Below are 19,976 nucleotides of genomic sequence, written 5' to 3'. Positions count from 1 at the left end.
TTACACACCAGCCTTCCTACACCATTTGCAACGACTCAAATAAACTTGCTTAATTCTAGGCCTTCGCTCCTTCCTAAAATTCTCCTCTCCCCCTGTCCCCCCTTCCCCTTTTCCCATAGCTGTCTTCTTCGCCACTGCAGCTCTGCTGGTGCAGAAGCCCCTTTGGCCTGCACGCCTACCCCCTGTGCCTCTGGCCTGACCCGAGTGCTCAGCACGGGCACTTCCACACACCCTATACTTCCCCCATCACACCATTTGGCACCCTGCACTGCAACCAGGCTTGCTTGGCTCAAAGGCACTGCAAGGTCTGTGAGACCACAGTTCTCCCCCCTTCCAGCCCTGGGCGGAATGCCAGGCTCCCGTCCTGGGCGAACGATCGAATTCCTGGCAATGCCATGGTCGCTGCATTGGTTGAGAGATGGTGTTCCTCAGATCTTTATTTTTTTTTAATGTCCATTTTATTTCTTCTTCTCAGAGCTTATAGGTCCTGGGTTTCAGGTTTTGATTTGCTTTGTTTTGTTTTTGATGACATTTCACGATGGTTTTGGTGCAGCTTCACACACAGTGGTTTAGATCCCCAGTCAACAGTTTCTGCATAAGTCGGCGATGCGGGTTTAGTCATCGCGGTGCGTATTCTCCTCCCTCCCACCCAGTTACAGAGCTCTGGAACATTGCACCCTGTCACTGCCAGGGCTCAGGAAAGCCACGTTCCCTCCGGGCCTTGATTCGTTGTCTATGACATGCTCCTGAGGCGTCGGGCCTCGGAGCCCCGAGACCCACCCGGGGGACAGGGGTGGGGTGGGAGGGGAGAAGAGATGGCGTCTGCACCCTGTCCGCCTTAGCACGGTGTCGCCCTGATCCCACACGCGACGCTGGAAAGATCGTTTCTGTCTTGGTCAGAAGCCATGCCCACCTGCTCTTTAAGTACCTGTTTCCGAGTGCCAAAGCACAAACGAAATCCAACCCAGGCAGCGCGCCTCGATGTGGTCGTTCGGGGGTGCAGTCTGTTCCGTGACTTCCCACGACGCTTCCAGCCTCCCCGGACTCTCTCCGTGCCCGCCTCCCGGCGCTGCGGGCCTTCCCTCGTCCACCTTCCCTCGTCCACGAGGGTGCCCTGCGGTCTGGTCACTGCTCTGAGCACTTCTCGAGCAGTGACGAGCAGTGACGCACGTCTCCCGGGGACGCCCACGGCTCCGGCTGTTGGTCCGTCTCATCCGTGCCTGTCGCTCCCGCGGTGAACCGTGTCTGGCAGGCACACTAGGTCTCAGATCCCAGAGCCCTCGGGGAAGCCTCGGGAATTTGGCAGGGATGGCGGAGTGTAGGGTCACAAGAAGGGCGACCTTGAGGCCCGGTGGATTTTCACTTTGCTCACTGGTGAATTCCAAGACAGAACAATGCTTTGGGTCTTAGGACCTGTTGAAAACCTTGGCTGAATGGAATGAATGGCCCCAGCCTCTCTCTACCTGACCACTGCCACCCCCATAGTTCCGCAACTGCCCTTAGGTTTCTACCTGCTCCTCCTGGGGTTTGGAACCTGAAGTCCGGGAAAAGGGGGGAAATGGGGAGTGATCGGAGCAGATGCCTCAATTGAGCCTAAACTGGCTTCCTCTCTTTTCCATTCTTTTCATGCTGGGGAGTGGGGTGGGGGGGCAACAACCCTTGTTCCCTTCCAGGGCTGAGGGGTCACTTGAGAGCTGCCTGTCCCTAACTGACCTCATCTTTCTTACCATTGTCAGTTTTGTTCCACATTTTCTCCACTCTCTCCAGAACCTTCTAATATGAGAGCTATTGGCAGTGCCAGGTAGGCACTGTCTAGTTCTTCTGGTCTCAGGATTGTGGAGGCTGATGTTAATGTAGTCCGTCCGTCCATTAGGTTAATTGCTCTCCAGGGCTGAGAGTTCTGGTGGCCTAGGCTTTGCCCACGGTGGCCGTGGTTTATGCCCACTGTCCCTGTGGAATTGACAGTGGTGTCTCTCTCACTCTCAAATGCGCCCTGACTTGGATCATCTATTATATCGCTACTCTCCTTTGGTGACACATTCTTCAAGTTCAGGATTGCAAACTTACATGTCCTTTTGCTTTAAAGTCCAAAATGGACTGTGTCTCTGGGCCTGGGGCCTCAGGACGGCAGTCTCAAGGGCACCGAGGTCAGTTGTCCACAGTGTTCAGACTCCCTGAATAGTGACCATGGTCTTAAAACTGGCAGGTGGTTATTTAAGATACAGCTATTGTTCTCTCCTCATCTAGAAGAAAATTTAAGACACACGGGACTTATTCGTCCAGTAGATAAATGGACGATATGAACATCCATCTCCAAGACTCTGGTATCCTAAGTACCAGTGCCTGTCTAGCACTGCTAACAGCTCTGAAAGGGATCCCATTAGAATAAGGTGACCAGATGTCCTGCTTTGGTGGGACAGTCCCGCTTTTGGTGGGACAGTCCTGATTTTAAACAATTTCCCCGCGTCCTGCGGCGTTTTAAAAAAGTCCTGATTTCTGGAAAGAATGCACGACATGCGAGGCTCTACAGTTTTCAGCTGCCATGTGGCTATTTCGCCAGGATATGAGTTTTATCAATGGTGTCCCGCGTTAGCAATGTTACAATCTGGCCACCTTACAATGGAAGACCCTGGATAGTCTGGAGGAGTCCTGGTGGCATAGGGTTTGTGTGTTGGGGTCTGACCCAGAGGGTTAGCAGTGCCAAACTAATAGCTGCTTTACGCCTGTAAACAGTAAGCAACTACAGTAAACAGCAACTCCTGTAAACAACTACATATCCATTTGTGGGACCACACCGGTGGGGAGGGGGGGTTGCTGTGAGTCAGCATTGACTCGATGGCAGTGAGTTTGGCTTTTGGGGTTTGGAGAGAGTGGAGAAAAATGTGGAACAAAACCCAAAGGCATAAGAAAGACCAGGCTTATTGGTCAGATGGGGACGGGGCAGCCCTGAAGTCGCCCTTCAGACCTGGAACTGAACTGCCTTCTGTGGTTGAATTTTCAGCCAAATAATAAATGAACAGCAGTAGCACGAGGGAGGCATGCATTCCTTAGAACAATCAGCCATTTGCCATCCAAAGGCCTTTGATCAGCATTTACCCAAGGAGAGAGTGTAGACAGGTTAGGAGAAGGAAGGGCTAGGAACAGGAAAGTGAGGGGGAAGTGAGGTAAGCGGTGTTTCGTTGTGGGGAGCACACGAAGAACTAGATGCACGCGAGCGATTGAATGGAAGACCGATTTGTTAATTCACAATAAAACATTAAAAAAATTTCTTAAAAAGGTAGTTTGGGGAATTTTTCTCTCAGGTTCTTTATTCCTGTAATTTAGTATTCACTTTTATGACTGTTATTCTCATGTGGGTAATAAAAGGTCTGTTTTATATTTTTATCCTGTCTACCTCGAAAAACAGTTAGTCTGCACCAGCATAATTGAGAACAGACTGTAACATCGATGTTCCTTGTTGCATGGCTTGTCGGTAACCTTCACATAATTTATATTCAATGCCGACAAGCCTAGGAGATCAGACAGAACAGGCCTCATTCCCTCCCACAAATACAGATGCTCCCTCAGGCTGAGGGGCCGGGGCAGAAGTGCGTCCTAGGTCTGCGGCTGCTGCCTCACCAACAAGGGTTTGCCAAGCTGCCACCGTGAGGGGACAAGTCCCACCGCCTCATCTCCTGAGTGGAACTTTTAGAACATACAGGGCAGTACAACTTGCCAGGAAGGCATGATATAAACTCAACTACATTTCTATTTGTGGGAAATATAAAAGGTGCTCTTGTAAATTTTATTTGAAATCTGCTTTAAAAACAAAGGCAACACATGTACAAATGTGCTTGACACAATGGGTGGATGTATGGATTCTTATAAGAGTTGCACACACACCCCCAAAAATGATGAGAGAAAAAAAGATGAGGAGTCTGCTTCTGAAAGGTTTACAGCTTCAGAAACTGGGGAGCAGTTCCACTCGGTTCTAGGGGGCTGCTGGCTAGGAGTTGGAATTGACTTGAAGACAATGGTTTGATTTTAGCTTGGTAGTGTTGATTGATATTTATATTGTGTTCAGTTTTTGATGATGATGACCAGCACTGCTATAAATATGAATGCATACGTTTTTGAGTGAACTAAGCTTCCATTTCCTCTGGGAAAATGTCTGGAAGTGAAATTGTTTGGTCATATAGTCAATGTATGTTTAACTTTGTTTAAAAAAAACTCCCCAACTGTTTTCCACAGTGACAGCACCACTTTGTATATCCACTAGCAAGATATCCATTCCCACCTAATTTGGAATATTGGGTTTTTAAGTTCTTACTATAGATTTCTGGGAGTGCTTTATATATTCTGGAAACAAACCCTTTGCCAGGCATAAGGTTTGGAAGTACTTCCTCCTAGTCTGTAACTTGTCTGTTTCTAGCCATTTTAACATTGTTCCATTTCTGTGGTCTAGAAGAGTTTTAACCTAGTAGGTGGCAAACTTTTCAACCTTTTTAAATGGTTTCTGTTGTTTGTATATTGCTTACAAAGGATTCTCACGGTTGTACCCATCTTCCTTATTATGATCTATTAATTTCTGGTGTTTAAAAAATAAAAAGCCATCAACACACATATTAAACTATTTTCCCTATCCAAAACAAGCAAGCAAAAGCAAACAACAGGCTATTTAACAAGTCTAAGATGCACAATGACTTAGGAAAAATAAAAAATGTTTTAGGAAAAATAAAAAATGTTTTAATTGCTTGATATGAGTAACCCACTATAATACTCACTGGCTAGTGACTAGTGCCTATTAGCTGGATATCAATATTCAAGCCATCCCATCACCCAGCATCTATCATTAACATTTTCTTCTTGCCAGTGACTTTTTAAAGGCAAAAGATTTATACAATCTGGAGAGAAACCAGCGTATTTCTAGTTATTTTTGGAGGAACACTAGTAGCATGGTGATTATGCATGGGGCTGCTGACCACAAGGTTGGCAGTTCTAAATCACCAGCTTCCCTGAGGCAGAAAGATGGGGCTTTCTACTCCCACATAGAGTTAGTCTCAGATCCTCACAGGAAATAACAGTTGTTTTATTTTTGTTTCGAGTGAATTTTAAAAATGATACATTATAGGCTGAGTTAAAAAAATTATGACAATGAATGCTTTGTTTTAGATTGCATGCGCCCACCCTCTGGGGGAAGTTTATAGAAATCTAGAGCTCTTATTGAATTAGTGGAGAGTAATTAAGGACTATAATTTTTACTTTAGGAATTTTAAAATAAAAGCATTAACAGCTACAACCCAGTGACCAGGTATGTCAGAGTAGAACTTTGTGCCCTAGGTTTTTAATCGCCAATTTCGAGGAAGTAGATTGCCAGGCCTTTCTTCCAAGGTGCATCTGGGTGGGCTTGAATCTCCAAACTGTTAGTTAATAGCCAGATTTTAACTATTTGTACCACCTCTAAACTGACTATAGAGGCTATCAGTAAATGATACTCCCTCTTCCAAGTCCATGTTGTCAACCTTGCTTATCTTATTCTGGTTGGAGGCTCTGCTTGGCATTATGCATGGCATTGATTAACATCAATAAAAGGGCATAGCAATTATTAAATCAAACTCTTCCCATGCCCTCAGGAAACCGTTACTCCTGTTATTTTCTCTGGGGGGTTGCCTATGTTGGCTTTCATGCATCGATTGATCGTATAGTGGTTAGTACTCTGCATTGTGGCAAACATCTTTTAAAGGAAAAGATCCATGAAATAAAACAGTAAGATATGAGGCCTCCAAGGTTTTCTCGAAAGAAGCCAGGAGCTACTAGGAGGGGCCTCTGGAAAGTTCGTGGAAAATTCCATTTTCTACAAACGTTTTTGAAGGCCCCTCAGACAAGTAAACAGCGTGGCTTCACTGACTGAATTCCGCAGGGGTTCCTTTCAGACGGTTCCTGGTAGTGGTGAAAGCCTTACCCTGATACTCTTCTACCTGGTTCTAGCTCATCTGAGAACAGATAAACTACTTCAAGGTGGGTTAGGGTCAGGACCCGATTACATGTATTATCTCGGCCAATTGGAAACCTGGGCTGAGCAGTAAGGCCAGGGAACAGCCAACCAAGTGTCATGGGGCATGTAGTGACCAGTGAGGGCTGATTGTTAGTACTATAACTTCCTAACTATTATCCCCTTCAACGAGGAGGAGCCTGGTTGTCCCTCGGGGCACACCTGTGTGTAAGTGAGGGCGGGGAGGGGCCTGGTTGTCCCTCGGAGCACACCTGTGTGTGAGGGCGGGGAGGGGCAAGGAGAGCCGGGCAGTACGGACCACGTTCACGTCCTCGTGTCCTTTCTCGATCTTCTACGGCCCCTGAGCTCGCATTTCTTCTCTCCCGGTCCCTTTCCACCCGTGTCCTCATTCACAGATGGGGTGGCCGCGTTCCGCGCCTTCCTGAAGACGGAGTTCAGCGAGGAGAATCTGGAGTTCTGGCTGGCCTGTGAGGAGTTCAAGAAGACCAGGTCCACTGCGAAGCTGGTCTCCAAGGCTCATCGGATCTTTGAGGAATTCGTGGATGTGCAGGCTCCCCGGGAGGTGTGTTGGTGGCGGTGACTGTCTCACAAGCCTTTGCCTATGGTTGCAGGCCCACGGAAATCTGAGCCAGCTGGACGGGGCCTTTCTTAGACTGAACCATTGTGGTAGTTACAGAAGTGAGTTTTAAGGCTGTGAGCCCGGTGGCATGGTGGTTTAAGTGTGTGCTGCTACATGAAAGGTCAGTGGCTTGGACACATGTGGGAGAAAGATGGTTGCTTCCATGAAGACACTCCCAGACTGTCCTTCCGTCGACTCTGACTCATAACTAGCCGACAGGACTGGGCGGGGTTTCCCAAACTGGAGCGCTTTAGGAGAACAGAGAGCCTTATCTTTCTCCCGAGGGGCGCCTGGTGGGTCCGAACTACTGACCTCTCGGCCGCGGCTCAACATGTAATCCACTATGCCACCAGGGTTCCTTTGACATTAACAACAACAAAAAACATCATCATCATCAAATTAAATCCTCCGTAGTGCTGCTCTGAGTTGTAAAACAGAATTTTACCTGGGAGGATTTCATGGAAGAGTATTTGTTGTCTGTGAGCTTAGGTCCATGAAATACCCAGAACTCTTGAGTTAGGGTTTGACTCAGGGGACGTGAAATCTTGGGCCAGTTGACCAGGAGGCTGCAGGCCTCGTACGGTACTGACTGGAGCAGAGACATCCGTTCTAATCAACATCTCTCTTCCCTTGGGTATCTGCTTCCTTAGTAGTGCGGAGCGGACAAGATGCAATCAGCTTGCTTTAGGCAACAGTCACGCACATTTGGTTTAGCTCTCACCTTTGCCTGGCATTATGAAGAGCCCAGGAGGAAGACTCTGGTGACTGGGGGCTTTGCCTTGGTTCTGCTAACAGCTCCCCATGCTGCTCCAGACAAGCTCTTTAGTCCTTCTTATAAACTGTGGTTCAGGAGACTGGCTCTTCTGACCTTACGGGGTTCTGACAGTGATCAAAAGCATTGACCTTCATGAGAGCAGTTTGGAAAGTATCCACAGTTTGATTGATATAAGATGCTGACATTAAGTAATTTCTATAAAGCCGGGGCTAACTGCCAGGTTCCTTGGCCTTTGTGGGCCTGTGACCTTGCTCTTTGTGTCTCCCAGGTCAACATTGACTTCCAGACCCGAGAAGCCACGAGGAAGAACATGCAGGAGCCCTCCCTGACTTGCTTTGACCAAGCCCAGGGGAAAGTACACAGCCTCATGGAGAAAGACTCTTACCCCAGGTTCCTAAGGTCCAAAATGTACTTAGATTTGCTGTCCCAAAGCCAGAGGCGGCTCAGTTAGACTTCAGATGGGGACTCATGGAAATCACCGGCTTTCCCCTTCCCCTGCTGGCAAGCCCATATTCTGATGTGAAATGCCCTAGGTGTTCAGAAGAAGGGAGCATCTGCTTCTGGGGTGGGCGTCTGGAGATAAGGGATGAAGGCTCATCTCAAAGTATGACCCAGCTGTCAGGGCTCGAGAGCTATTCCCTTTACCCATGTTTGTGTTTTGGTTAGTGGTAGCACCTTGCCACGGTCACCCTTTCCTGGGTCACCACTTGCCCTTCAGAATGCCTTGGGTCATCTCCGCTGAGAAGGCAGATTCGCTATGCCGGGCTAAGCTGTAAATGATGCCAATGCAGTTTCTAATCCTTCTATGCCCTCCACAGTTAGATATGTGGACTCTCCACTTGTCCTCTGTCCCTGGGAACAGTAGCTGGGAGACTCTGCCCATCCTGGGACCTTACCGATCTATGGATCCCAGGTGTCTAGCACTGTCACTGACCGCTGGCCTCTGAGAGATGGGGGGAAACTCCATGTGGTTTGGCTGGACCAGTATCAAACGCTGTGACCACTGCCCATGTTAGCCTAGGAAATTCCCAACACTCCCTGCCCTTGCACTTCCAGAAAGGGCCTGGGGGAGATGTCCTTCAGGAACTGATGTGAGGCTGCTATTGGGTAAGGTACAGCTTGTGACTCTTCCTCAATTTTTACCAAGGAGTTTTCTAGAAGCTGAATGACCAGGGAATGTAGCTCCAGTAGACTTGTGCAATGGGACACCACATGACCTGTCTGTTGCTTAATGTCATCTTTACTCACACCTCCCTGTAGGGGTGGCTTCACCAGTCGCTTAGGACGACGGACAGCTTGACAAAGGGAGGTGACTCCGTCTCCCCCCCTTCCCTCCCATGCAGGTCATGTGATTATGGTGGGGGAGGAAGGGAACCTAAGCTTGCTTCCTGGGAGCATGCGTTCTCAGAAAGGCCCTCTCATGAGGGTCCCCTAGCTACTCAGCAGCTTCCCTTTGGATCTCTGCGGAGTGTGGCTCAGAAGATCACTGTGAACACCTGGCTTGGGGACACTTGGGCCTGACTGTGGAGAATCTTCCAGAAATGCTTTTCTGGACTCCCGGGTTGCTGCTGAAATGTGTCGGGAGCTCTCCCTTGAAAGTGAGTGAGCAGCTTCCCTATTCTGCTTACTTGTAAACAGCCAACTTTAACACAAGAGAGAAGTGCCAAGGAATTGAATCCTCAGAGAGCAGAGAAGGATCTTGGAAGAGGGTCTCTAGGGGAATGGAGCAGTTACTCCTGAGGTCAGTCGTAGCTAATGGATCCGGGTCCTGGATTCACTGTAGATCCACAAGACCGTAAGCCTGACCAAATGGAACAGCCGATGGAATTAGGCGCCAGCTCTGGAATTCAGGCTGCGAAGAGCTGGGCTGAAGTCCACTCCTACCTAGGTCAGGCCTTGTACTCCTGGTCAGTGACTCTCTGAATGACTTCTCTCCTTGGCAAAGTTAGACAGACCAGGAAGGCCCTTGAGTCCCCCTCGTGTTCAGGCCTGTCCTCTGTCCTGCACAGCCTTATCTAGGCGTCTGGGTCACGGTCTGTAGGAACCATGGAGCAGAGCGACTGCAGAGCCTTCGAGCCCGAATGCTGAGACCACCTGTGCAGTTTCACTTTCAAGAACTCCGAAGCCTCGGATGGGATGTCTGGGTAGATCAGGTCGTATCCCTGCACACTCGTTAAGAAGGAGGAGAGAAAAATCATTGTCTGCTAACGCTGCCAGAATTGATGACATTTCCTAACAGGGTATTCTAAACATTGTTTACATATGAAGCGTGCGTCTGCTGCCAGCTCTCCTGTGGACGGTGAGGTGCGTACAAGTTGGAACCACACAAAGTAATGGGGATGGCAAATGCTTTCCCACTCCCACTGTCCCAAGGAGAAAAGCCCGAACAAGGCGATTGCGTGGTCACTGTGCTGGGGGCCCAGCATGCTTGCCAACGACTGGTGGGACGGAGGCTGCAGATGGTGGTGTCGTGGTGCCTTGGTGACTTCCTCCCACGATGAGGAGGTGTGAAGGACCAAGGCTGGGGCTGCTGGGTGCAGCTAAGCGAGGGTATGTGGGCGTGTGTCTGTGTGGAAGAACGTGATGGTGATATTTATATAGTTTGTCTGTGGAGCATCTGTGTGCGTGACAATTGTGTGTGTATGTGTGTGTGTGTGTGTGTGTGTGTGTGCGACAATTGTGAGCCTTTGACCAGTATAACCACAGAGATAGTCTTCCTATGTGGTGGGGCTCTCCCACTCCTTCGTGTCCTGCTTCCCTCCCAAGAGGCACAGAGCTCCCTGCTCTGAGGCCCACTCTTTGGCACTTTGGTCACGCCGGCCCAGGTTCTGGTCTGTGATGAAACAAAGAGACATGTTTACAACATCTAGAGCAATATCCAAGCATACCTCATCCCTGGCCTCAGTGTCTCCCAGCCCTGCCCCCTCTCTCCTCTTCCACAGGCCCTCATCCCACTCGCTAGGTGGGCACCCTTGGGTGCTGCGTTTTATGTATTGTCTTCCTGTGCTCCTCATGCCGGCATGTGCTGTGGACTACTTTCTGGGGTGTGGGGAGCTTGCTCTAGGCCTGGGACCTTTGCGCCAGAGGCAAGCCAGCGGGCAGTGCTGTGACATCTGGATGGCTCTCGGCCCCTGGGTGGTCTTCGGGAGTCCTCACTAGAAAGCCTGTTACAAATCCTGATTCTTGGGTGCCACACCCAGCAGTGTTGATCCAGCAGACTTCGTGTGGGACCCAGAAATCGGCGTTTTTAACACACTCTTGGTGGTGTAGTGGTCCGGGGCCCAAACTTGAGAAACAGCCCCGGAGCAGTGGCTCGCCCCCTTGGCTGCTAATTATACATATAAACCTGGGGAGTTTTAGGATACCCAACTGTCAGATCCTGCACTAGGGCCCACAAGAAACCCAGGAGAAAGAGACTATGTCCTTGGTGATTTCTGAAAGCTCCTTGTGTGCGTCTCCCTCCCGCACAGCAGCAGCAGCCAGGAACCTCTGGCTCACTCTAAGGAGCTAGGAGAAGGGCAGTGGGCGGCCACAGGAGCATGAGTGAGGCCAGAGGGTCGGAACACATCAACGTGAAAACAAGCAGAGGTCCCGGGAACTTTCCCAGCCCCAGAGCTCAACTTCCTCTAGCTCCTTCCCATCCGACTCTCTCCAGAGAGAGGCAGGAGTTCCCCCACACCAGCTGCACTCGCTGTTTGGCAGCAGGAACGCCCACCTGCTGGGGCAGGGAGCTGAAGGTCCTGTGTCAGGCCAGCCTGGTTCACAGTGCTTCCTCCAAGCTCCCCCTGTGGGCTGCTGCTTGCCCCTGTTGGTTTTGTGCTAACGCAAGTTTGACCGCTTTATGTGTAGCCGCTGCCTCTGTTCCTAAGGCCATGCAGCAGGGTGGGCTGGAACTCAGGTAGTGAGGGCAGTGTTGTGGTAGGAATTGTTGCCGTGCGAACACAGAAACTTCTGAATTTCTCCATGGCGGGGGTTCCCTGGGCCACAGTGGGATTTGGGTCCTTGCTCCAAGCGCTTACCTGTCCCCCTTTTGGCCCCAGCCAGGAGGGGGAGCCTGGGGCTTCCTAGTGGACTTTCCCCACTGGTGCTCTCCCCAGAACTTGCTGCTCTGAACAAACCAAAGCTGTGAAAAGGGGTTCTGCCCAGGTAGCAGGCCAAGTCTCGGGGTGCAGGCCTGGCTGTATGTCTCCTCAGCCCCGCTGGGTGTCCTGCTTCTGCAGACCCTAGGCTGTGGAGAGGCTTATTCTGCTGGGAGGAAGTGGTGTGGGGCTTGGCAAGGAGAACTGGGGGAAGGGAGGGCTGCAATGGAGATGACAGAAGCGAAGGAGCCAGGCAGGAAGACGCTTCTGTGGAGCTGCCTCTCTGTAAACCAGAAGGGAGAGTGGGCAGATTCAGAGCTGGGGGGCTCTCCTGTCACTAAGACTGCCCAGAACGCTTCCTCTCACCCCATCTGTGGCCACTTTCAAGCAAGGCAGAGCACCTCGCCTTCCAAGTGTCAGCCCGCTGAAAACCTGCGTCCCTCTGCGTCAGAGTTGAGACCCTGTGCCACTTGCCGGACGCTCGTGGAGGAAGCGGCAGAGAACAGAGATTTGTCCTTGTCCCCGTGGCTTCCAGGACTTCATAGGATGCTGGGGACCAAGATGGGAGACTCCCAGATGGCACCACTGGCCTCCCAGGTGTGGGTCTCAGCTCCGCTCCATAAACTGCCCCCTTTCTGATCCCTACTCCTCGGGGACCTTTCTGCTCCACGGGGTGCGCTGCGAGCCCTGTAGAATATGCCGAGTCACGCGGTGCGCACGGCAGTCTCGCAGTTGCTCATCTGCCATACAAAGCGCGTGGCTGATGGAGCCTCATTGAGCTGTTCCGTGGCCGTGCACCGTGGAATCATGTCATTCACCTCTACTCGACACCACGCTGTGAGCGCATAATAAACAGACCCTGACCAAGCTGCCCCTGCGTGCTGTGCCCACGTTTCTGGCCGCCGGACTCTTTATGAAGAAACTCTTCAAATAGCACCTGGCCGCTCCGCGGGAGAGCAGGCAGCCTCAGCCTGGCAGGGCCTGGCACGGGGCTGTGTCCGTGGAAACGGGGCGGCGATGGTGGGGGACGGACAAGCGGGTGGGGAGACTGGGTACAGGCACTCCACAAATGCTAGGTGGCCTTTTTGCTGGTGCCACCGGCTCCTGGGAAACATGGGGGCGGGAGGTGGCTGCGAGCTGCCAGGCGGATTTGCGCAGCTGCAGGGGTCTGCACGAGGGCGCTTGGGCATGCCTCCCCTGAAGCCACCCGATGGGCCACCGCCTTCACGTCTGGGTATCTCTCCGAAGAAGGAGACAGCAGGCTTCTCCGTGGGAGGGCTGAAGAATAAGGCACAGTGTGTGCCCCCTCAATATTTCCGGTAGGGAGATGGAATCTTAACCATCCAAATAATCTTCAATCTGTCACAGAGGAAAGCTCAAGCTTGCACGAAGGTGGTTTTTTTTTTAGGTCAGGTGAGAAAGTCTTCAAGTGACCTCTCCCAAATTGTTGCTTTGTCATTTCGGGGAAATTCTAACCTTTTGTTCTTTGAGCCGGGGCCGCTCCTGGGAGTTGTGAGTGAGCTGACATTGCACCTGCCCCTGGGGCTTCTCCCTTCAGCAGAGGAACCCGCCTCCTCACCTGTCTTCTCCCCACCGCCCATCTCTTCTGCAGAGGGGCAATAAGCCCCTCTTGTTAGGACCTGCCCCTGAGCAGGAGAAGCAAACCAGTCACAGTGGAGTCTTGTGCACCTGCGGGAAGCAGCCCTACGGCCTTTCACCTGGCCTGGTCTCCAGCAGGGAGAGCCTGTGCGCAGCCCGTGGCCAGGGAGGTCCTTAAAGCAGGGTCCTTTCTAAGCTGAAATCATCTTCCTGGTTCCTTTGGGTTTCTGAGACTGTAAATCTATAGGAACAGAAAGCCTCCTCTCTTTCTCATGGAGCAGCTCGTGGATTTAAGCTGTGGACTTTGAGGTTAGCAGCCCCTTACATACCCCGCCATGCCGCCTGGGTTCCCACCAAAGGTGCCTATTTACAGACATGCTTGTATCCAGAGGCTAAGATGCCAACACATAAACAGGAGGGCTAGGAAGGGTGACACCCCTGTATCTATAACAGAGACTCTGTTTGCCTAGTCGAGGTTCAAACACCAGCTCATCACTCAGAACTTACGAGGCCTCCAGCGAGGTCGTAAGGTCCCAGGCCTCCATCTCCTCTGCTGTCAACGGGGAACAAAGCCGGCTATTGTGAGCGTTCAGCAAGCCACGGCTGTTAGGTGCTTAGGTTATTGGTGCACACAGGGCGATCCTTAAGAACTGCTGGCTATTATCATTAGCTAGCATTCCAATTAAGATAGAATTTGTGTAGGCAGCCCCTTGAGAAAGAACAACTGAGGAGACTCAGGAAGCCACTCACTCTTGGGTTTCCCATGCCCTCCTCTTCTGTCACTATTCCCCTGACCCATCCCATGAGCTCTCTGGTCACTGTTGGGGAAGAAAAACACCTAGTGTCACCTCCCGCCAGGTCACAGTCCTGGTTCAGTACTCAGTATGTCTAGTACCAAGCCCCCCCCCCAACAGTCCCCCACCAAGTCCACTGTCGTCAAGTCAGTTCTGACTCACAGCGACCCCACGCAGGGTTTCTAAGATAAGTCTTTACAGGTGTGGGCATTTGTGTCTCTCTCTCAAGGTGTAGCTGGTGGGTTGAATCGCTAATCTTGGGATAAACAGTGTGACACCTAATCCACAGTGCCACCAGGGGTCCTGTCTAGTATAATTATGATAAACTTGATCTGAATGTAAAACTAAAACCTCTCTCAAAACGAGTGGCCTCAGCTTGGGCCTGCTGCACAGACAGGAGGCAGCCGCCACGGGCCATGCGGACATGACGGTTTTCACTCTGCCTGGGTTTGCCCTTCTGTTCCTTCCACCCCTACTGCCACATGGGCTTTTTGAACCCTCCAAGCCAGAGTGCAGCACGGAAGGGCAGGCCAGGCAGTAGAGGGTTAGTACTTGGCCTACCTGCTCTCAGGGCGGACAGATTCAGCATGTCCGTTGGAGACCCCCTTCTCTGTGGTCTCATCCCCTGCACGTCTCTGGAAGAGGCTTACTGCTTCCAGCTCTGGCTGGCAGCTTGTTCCTTGCTGGGCAGCTCTCCCCTTTTTCTTGGTGGCCGCCTGTGTGCTCTTCTGCAAGCTGCTCTCGGGACCCCGTGCCAGGGCTCTGTCTCGAGGCTCACAACCCGCCTGTGGGCAGCATTTGGGCCACCGTTGCCCCTAGAACTACAAGGTGGCTGCTGCTTGCCAGAGTCCCTGGGCATTCCAGAATAGTCGGCCCACAACCTACTGGCATCCCAGACACCAGGAGGCACATGCTAAGGTCTCCAGGGGCTGACAGTGTCCATTCTCACTGGGAAGGACAACCCCTTCCCGGTGGGGTGGGAAGCATAGCACACTAACACTTTTCCTCCAAATCTGCTTCGTGGCTTTATAAGTCTCACCTGGTTGGTCTTTTTCTCCATAGGTGCAGGTTGTAAGTGCCCTTCCAGGAGCCTCTACCCCCTCCCTGAATTAGTCACTGCTTTAGAACCCACCGTGGACTTTGGACACGCTGTCAGGAGAGGCTAGTCCCTAGAGAAGGAATCATGCTTGGTAAGGTCGATGAAAAAGTGCAAGGCCCTCAAGGAGATGGGCTGATGCAGTGGCTGTGACAATGTGCTCACACATAAGAACAATGGTGAGGATGGCCCAGGACCGGGCAGTGTCTCATTCTGTTGTGCATAGACAGGGTCATTATGGGTCAGAACCGACTCAATGGCGCCTTAACAACAACAGCAATGGGGCCTGGAATCTATCTCCTAGGCTTGGACAGAGTCTCTTAGACCTGGAAAGGTTTTAGCATTATCCCAGTAAATTGATGGACAAGGTAAGTGAGGGCCTTTCTGATTCGATCTGCATCAACAAAATGATTAAGACTCATGGCTTGGAGGGAGACTGGAGAAGTGGATATTGAGATAATTTCTTTCTGTGGGTAGCTTACGTGGGTCTGTCCCATTTCCCTGTCCAGGAGGTAAGGGGGAGAGCCTCCTGAAGGCAGGAGCCAAGGGATAGGATGCTGTTATGAGTCCTACTTTCCTTGCCTGCTCAGTCTGCAAAGGGAAGACTCTGTCACTCCTATGCCACAGTAGCTGGACACTCAGGCGTGGAACCAGAAAGGCCACAGTGACTTGGATGCAGAGAAATGCATTTTGTCTCTGTGCCGAAGGCTGAGCTCTCTGGTACTTCCAGCTATGGTTACCATTCCTTTGCTTGGAGACGGGTCCTGACCCAGTGCCTGCGTCTCTGGATCTCTTCTGCTTACTTATGACTCAGACATCATTAGGTTTAGGACCCCACGACATCAGGATGACCCCTTTACTATCACAAAAAATAACCCTTTTCAATAGGGGGAGGGGTCAAGACTTCTGTGCATATTTTGGGAGGACAAAATTCAATCCATAACTTTTCTCTTTTCTGTTATTTTTTTCATCTTTAAAACCCAAATAATCACAAGACCCAGTGACATGGGGCCACTATGCACATTGAATGCACAAGGAAGAGAACATAGCAGGCTTCCTGACATCTAGGAGGCACTCTGTTTGTTAACTGGTCTCAGCTCCGGTCCACACTGGAATCATTGGAGACTCAAGCCAGCGCAGGAGATTCCTGTCATAGATGTCTTCCTTCTTGGTTGAATACAAAGACCACCATGCCGAGTACCAGGTATTAAGAAAGCCATGTCTCATCCCTTCCTGTGCCCACCTGACTCACTGCACTAGTCTACAACTCTTTAGTGAAAGGCCCTCGTGTCTATAAACAGTTTTGAAAATGTGTTATAGTTTAGGCACTTGGGCAGATGCCAGGACAGAGACTTTGTCTTATATCCTTTGGACATATTGTCAGAAGAGACCAGCCCTTGGAGAAGGTTATCATGTTGGGTAAAGTAGAGGGGAAAGCATTCAGAGATGGATCGACACAGTGGCTGCATCAATGGGCTTAAGCACAGGACCAACTGTGGGGCTGGTGCAGGACCGTGCAGTGCTTCATTCTTTTGTGCCTAGGGTCCCATGGGTCTTTAAGGGACCCCACTTGATGGCACCTAACAACAATGACAGTAGGGACAGAGACAAGCAGTCTAAAATGGAGCCGCCAAGAACTCATTTCTTCTCCCATCGTTGACACAAGCCCTGGCCAAATGGGTGGCATATAAAGTCCACACTGTGCAGCAGCAGCAGCAAGCCAGCATCAGTAGTCACTTAGAAGCCCTGCCTACTTGCACCCCTACTCGACTTCCATCAGCTAGATGCCACCAGAGTCCCCACTTCACAGATGAGGACGCTGCAGCATGGAGACATTAGCGCACCCCAGCTCACACACCATGTAAGAGGCTGGATGGAGGAGATTGAGAACGCTGGCATTGTTAAGTCCAGAAAGGGAATCTTTTAAAATGTTTTTAAAATTTGTTTGAGAACAGACAGCAAAACCCACACCTGTCCCATTCAAGTACAGTGACGGGACATGGATGGTCGCCTTCTCACCCACCTTTCCCGAGGCGTCCCTCGTCGTCATGACAACTCGCTGCCCCGAACTGTCCTCGCTTCCGCCTGTGTTGTCATTGTGATCCGTTCATAGGCTGCTCTTCAAAAAGCCCAGTGCCGAAGGTCAACATTCTTTACCATTTCAGCCAACGTCTTGTTTGGTTCTCAGGAAACTCTAGTAGGTGTTTTTGATTTAAGGATTAAAGATGACTTTAGCCCAGTAGTTCCTGGGGTTCGTCCAGCTTCCATGACTCCAGACAATCTGTATTTCATGAGATGAAACGTTCTGTTCTGCATTTTGCCCCCTTTGCTCAGGCTTATTCTGTGGCCTCTTTGATCAAAATGTGCAGTGACGAGAGTCGGGCACCATCCAGTTTATCTGGTCTCATGGCAAAGGAAGCAATTGCTCAAGGAGGCAATTGACTGCACATTCCACATCCTCCTCCTCCGGTCCCCGGACTCTCCTCCTTCCTCCATTGCCCCAGGCTGGTGGAGGCCAGCTGTGCCCCCTGGCACCTGCCAGCTTGAAAGGGCCCAGGCACTATTCCCCGGAGCATGAACGTAGGCCAGAAGCACTAACGACAGCATTCGCCGATGACCTGGGCTGTCCGGAGGGGAGCTCTGCTATGCTGGGCACCAGGAAGGCATGCAGCAGCTCCATTGTGTGGGTAGGGAAGGATGGGTAGTAGACGCTCATGCCAGCTGGGTTGGGATGAATGTTTGGCCTTTTGTCTGCTTCTGCGCTCCTGGAGAAACTGCGAGCTGGTGGGAAACAACGACACAGCTGAAAGGCACGCAGGGCTCGTGCTGGAGATGGCATTAGTCGACTATCCGCTCATGCCGGCCAGGCAGTCAGTGCAGGGGAGGTCGTGCATGTTTGCTCCGTGTCTGTCCCTCCCCTGGAGTGAGAAGTGGCACCCATTTCCTTAGACACTAATCTCAGACTTTCAGGCACCCAAAGGGGTGGGAGTGGGCGTTCTCCTCCAGAGTGATGTGGGAGGTAAGAATATGGAACGGGAAGGCAAACTGGTCAGAGATTCCATTTGAGTTGATATTTACAGTCTCTCTATGTGATCCTGGGGAAGGTCCTCTGACTTTCCTAACCCGCATTTTCTTTCTCATCCGCAAAATGGGGATGCCAATCTGTGAAAATGGCTTGGGGGCCACATCGGGCCTCTCCAGCCGGAAGGCTGAGTGATACAAAGCAGAAGTCAGTCATGCCTCTGCCTTACCCCCCCCCCCCCCCATTTACCTCTGTGACTGGGTCTGACGATTCACTGCAATGGCTGTGGAGGCCTCGCAGAAGGTGATCAGGATTGTGGGGTTCATTCTGGAAGTCACCAGGTGAGAAATGCTCAGGTACCATTGTTCCTTTAGAACAGATTCTTTGGTGCCATGCCCTTCGGCCATGCTCTCTCCGACCCTCCGTCTCTTAGACTGGTCTCTGCCTAGCTCATGCAAAACTGTCAATCAATGCTGTCAATAAATACCCACAGAGCATGTGCATGCCAGCTAGTTGTATCAACTAGAAAGCACTCAGCTCCAGCTCAACGGGTCAGCAAATCCAGGTCCCTCAATTAAGTGCTCATAGACAGGTCACGCCACAAGCAAGCCTCCTGATCAAAAACACGCAACTTTAATTGCTGGGAAGTCCGCTCCTCAGTCTCATGCTCTGGCTGCTGCCGCCACCGCCGCTGCAACCCCTCTGGTGTCAACACTCTCCTGGATCCAGAAGGTTCAATGCACAGGGACCTTGGTGCCCAAAGGACATGCTCCAGTGCCGGCTCCGCTCCCCTTCCTGCTTCTGAACTGCCTCCTTTCATACCCAGCAGGAGGGCAATCACAATGAACCCTGTTAACCTTCACTCACAGCTGAATCCTATCATCTGAGGATCTCTCCCCTCACCTGCTTACCCAGATCCATTGGGAAAACAAAGGTCATTGGGTGGGAGCAACAAAGCTCGGGCTAGACGAGTCACGTTAAATAAATCACTTGCACGATTGGACCGAGTAGCCGGGAGAGTTACAGATGATATTCACCAAGCACCTGGGGCACAGGCTGATAGTTTGTTGTTGTTGTTGGTTGTCACTGAGTTGAACCAAATGCTGCCCGGTCCTGTACCATCCCCCGGAAGCCTATAGGCTGACATTTTCCCCACAAGACCACTTTATTGGAAGCTAATACAGAATCCGAGTTCAACCGCATCAAGCAGCATTGTACAGCTGCTGCCACCGTCACTTTCCAAACATTCTTTTCCTTCCTGAGCTCCTTGCTACCAGCCCCTTTAATCCCCACCCTGCACCCCAGAAACCCCTACTCTACTTACTGTCCCTAGAGGTTCATCAATCCTGGGTTTCATACGCTGAAAAACAGAAAATATTATAACACAAATTCAAGAGGGTCACCTCCAAAGACCAAACACCTCTGAGATAAAGATTAACAAACAACAAAGAAATAAAAACACAGAAACTGTTGCAAACCAGATCAGGCCTAATGTGCCTCAGAGGGAGGAATCAGCAGACAAGGTTTGAACCGTTCGAGTCAGGTTCATCGTTTGGATTTTCTGCAGTCGTGTCTGTCTCTCCAGTGCTCTGTTTGGTAACTAGTTTCTTCTCATGCTTCTATTACGGATAGAGGGAAATCACTGGAGGTTTATTTCCAGTGTAGATCCCACCAATGTATCCTGGGTTCCCACTGTCATCCGTAGCCTTCTGCAAAGCAGAATCTTCCAACGTAGGCTGTGGTCCTACTCCCTCCTTCACCTTTGGAGTCTATGATTGACATCTTTCAGTCACTGATGCTGGCGCACTTCTTCCTCTGAACTCTGGATGCTCTGCTGAAATCTGGCACCATGGCAAGAGCGAGCCTCCACTGACAGGTGTTGGCGGCCCAGGTTCCAAACCTGCATCTCCCACGTGGAAGGTGAGAACTCTACCACTGACCTGCCCTGCCCCTGGTATGGTGGAGGTCGCTGTGGTTATTGTCAATTGGGTGATCCAGAC

The 19,976-nt window shown here is 51.1% G+C and overlaps 1 protein-coding gene across 1 annotated transcript in view; it reads left to right on the top strand.

Moving 5' to 3' along the window:
- RGS8 (regulator of G protein signaling 8) overlaps positions 1-8,568 on the top strand; it is a 29,492-nt gene extending 20,924 nt beyond the window's left edge. Inside the window, exons 4-5 of the mRNA XM_075540495.1 lie at positions 6,388-6,554; positions 7,655-8,568. Coding sequence (XP_075396610.1) covers positions 6,388-6,554; positions 7,655-7,837 — 350 coding nt within the window. The 3' untranslated portion in view covers positions 7,838-8,568. The remainder of the gene's footprint in view (positions 1-6,387; positions 6,555-7,654) is intronic.
- Positions 8,569-19,976: the final 11,408 nt, after the last annotated feature.

The sequence above is a fragment of the Tenrec ecaudatus genome, chromosome 1, assembly GCF_050624435.1.
Source record: "Tenrec ecaudatus isolate mTenEca1 chromosome 1, mTenEca1.hap1, whole genome shotgun sequence".
Classification (NCBI taxonomy): domain Eukaryota; kingdom Metazoa; phylum Chordata; class Mammalia; order Afrosoricida; family Tenrecidae; genus Tenrec; species Tenrec ecaudatus.
Note: the sequence above shows the minus strand (reverse complement) of the source record. Positions and strands in the feature narration are given on the sequence as shown.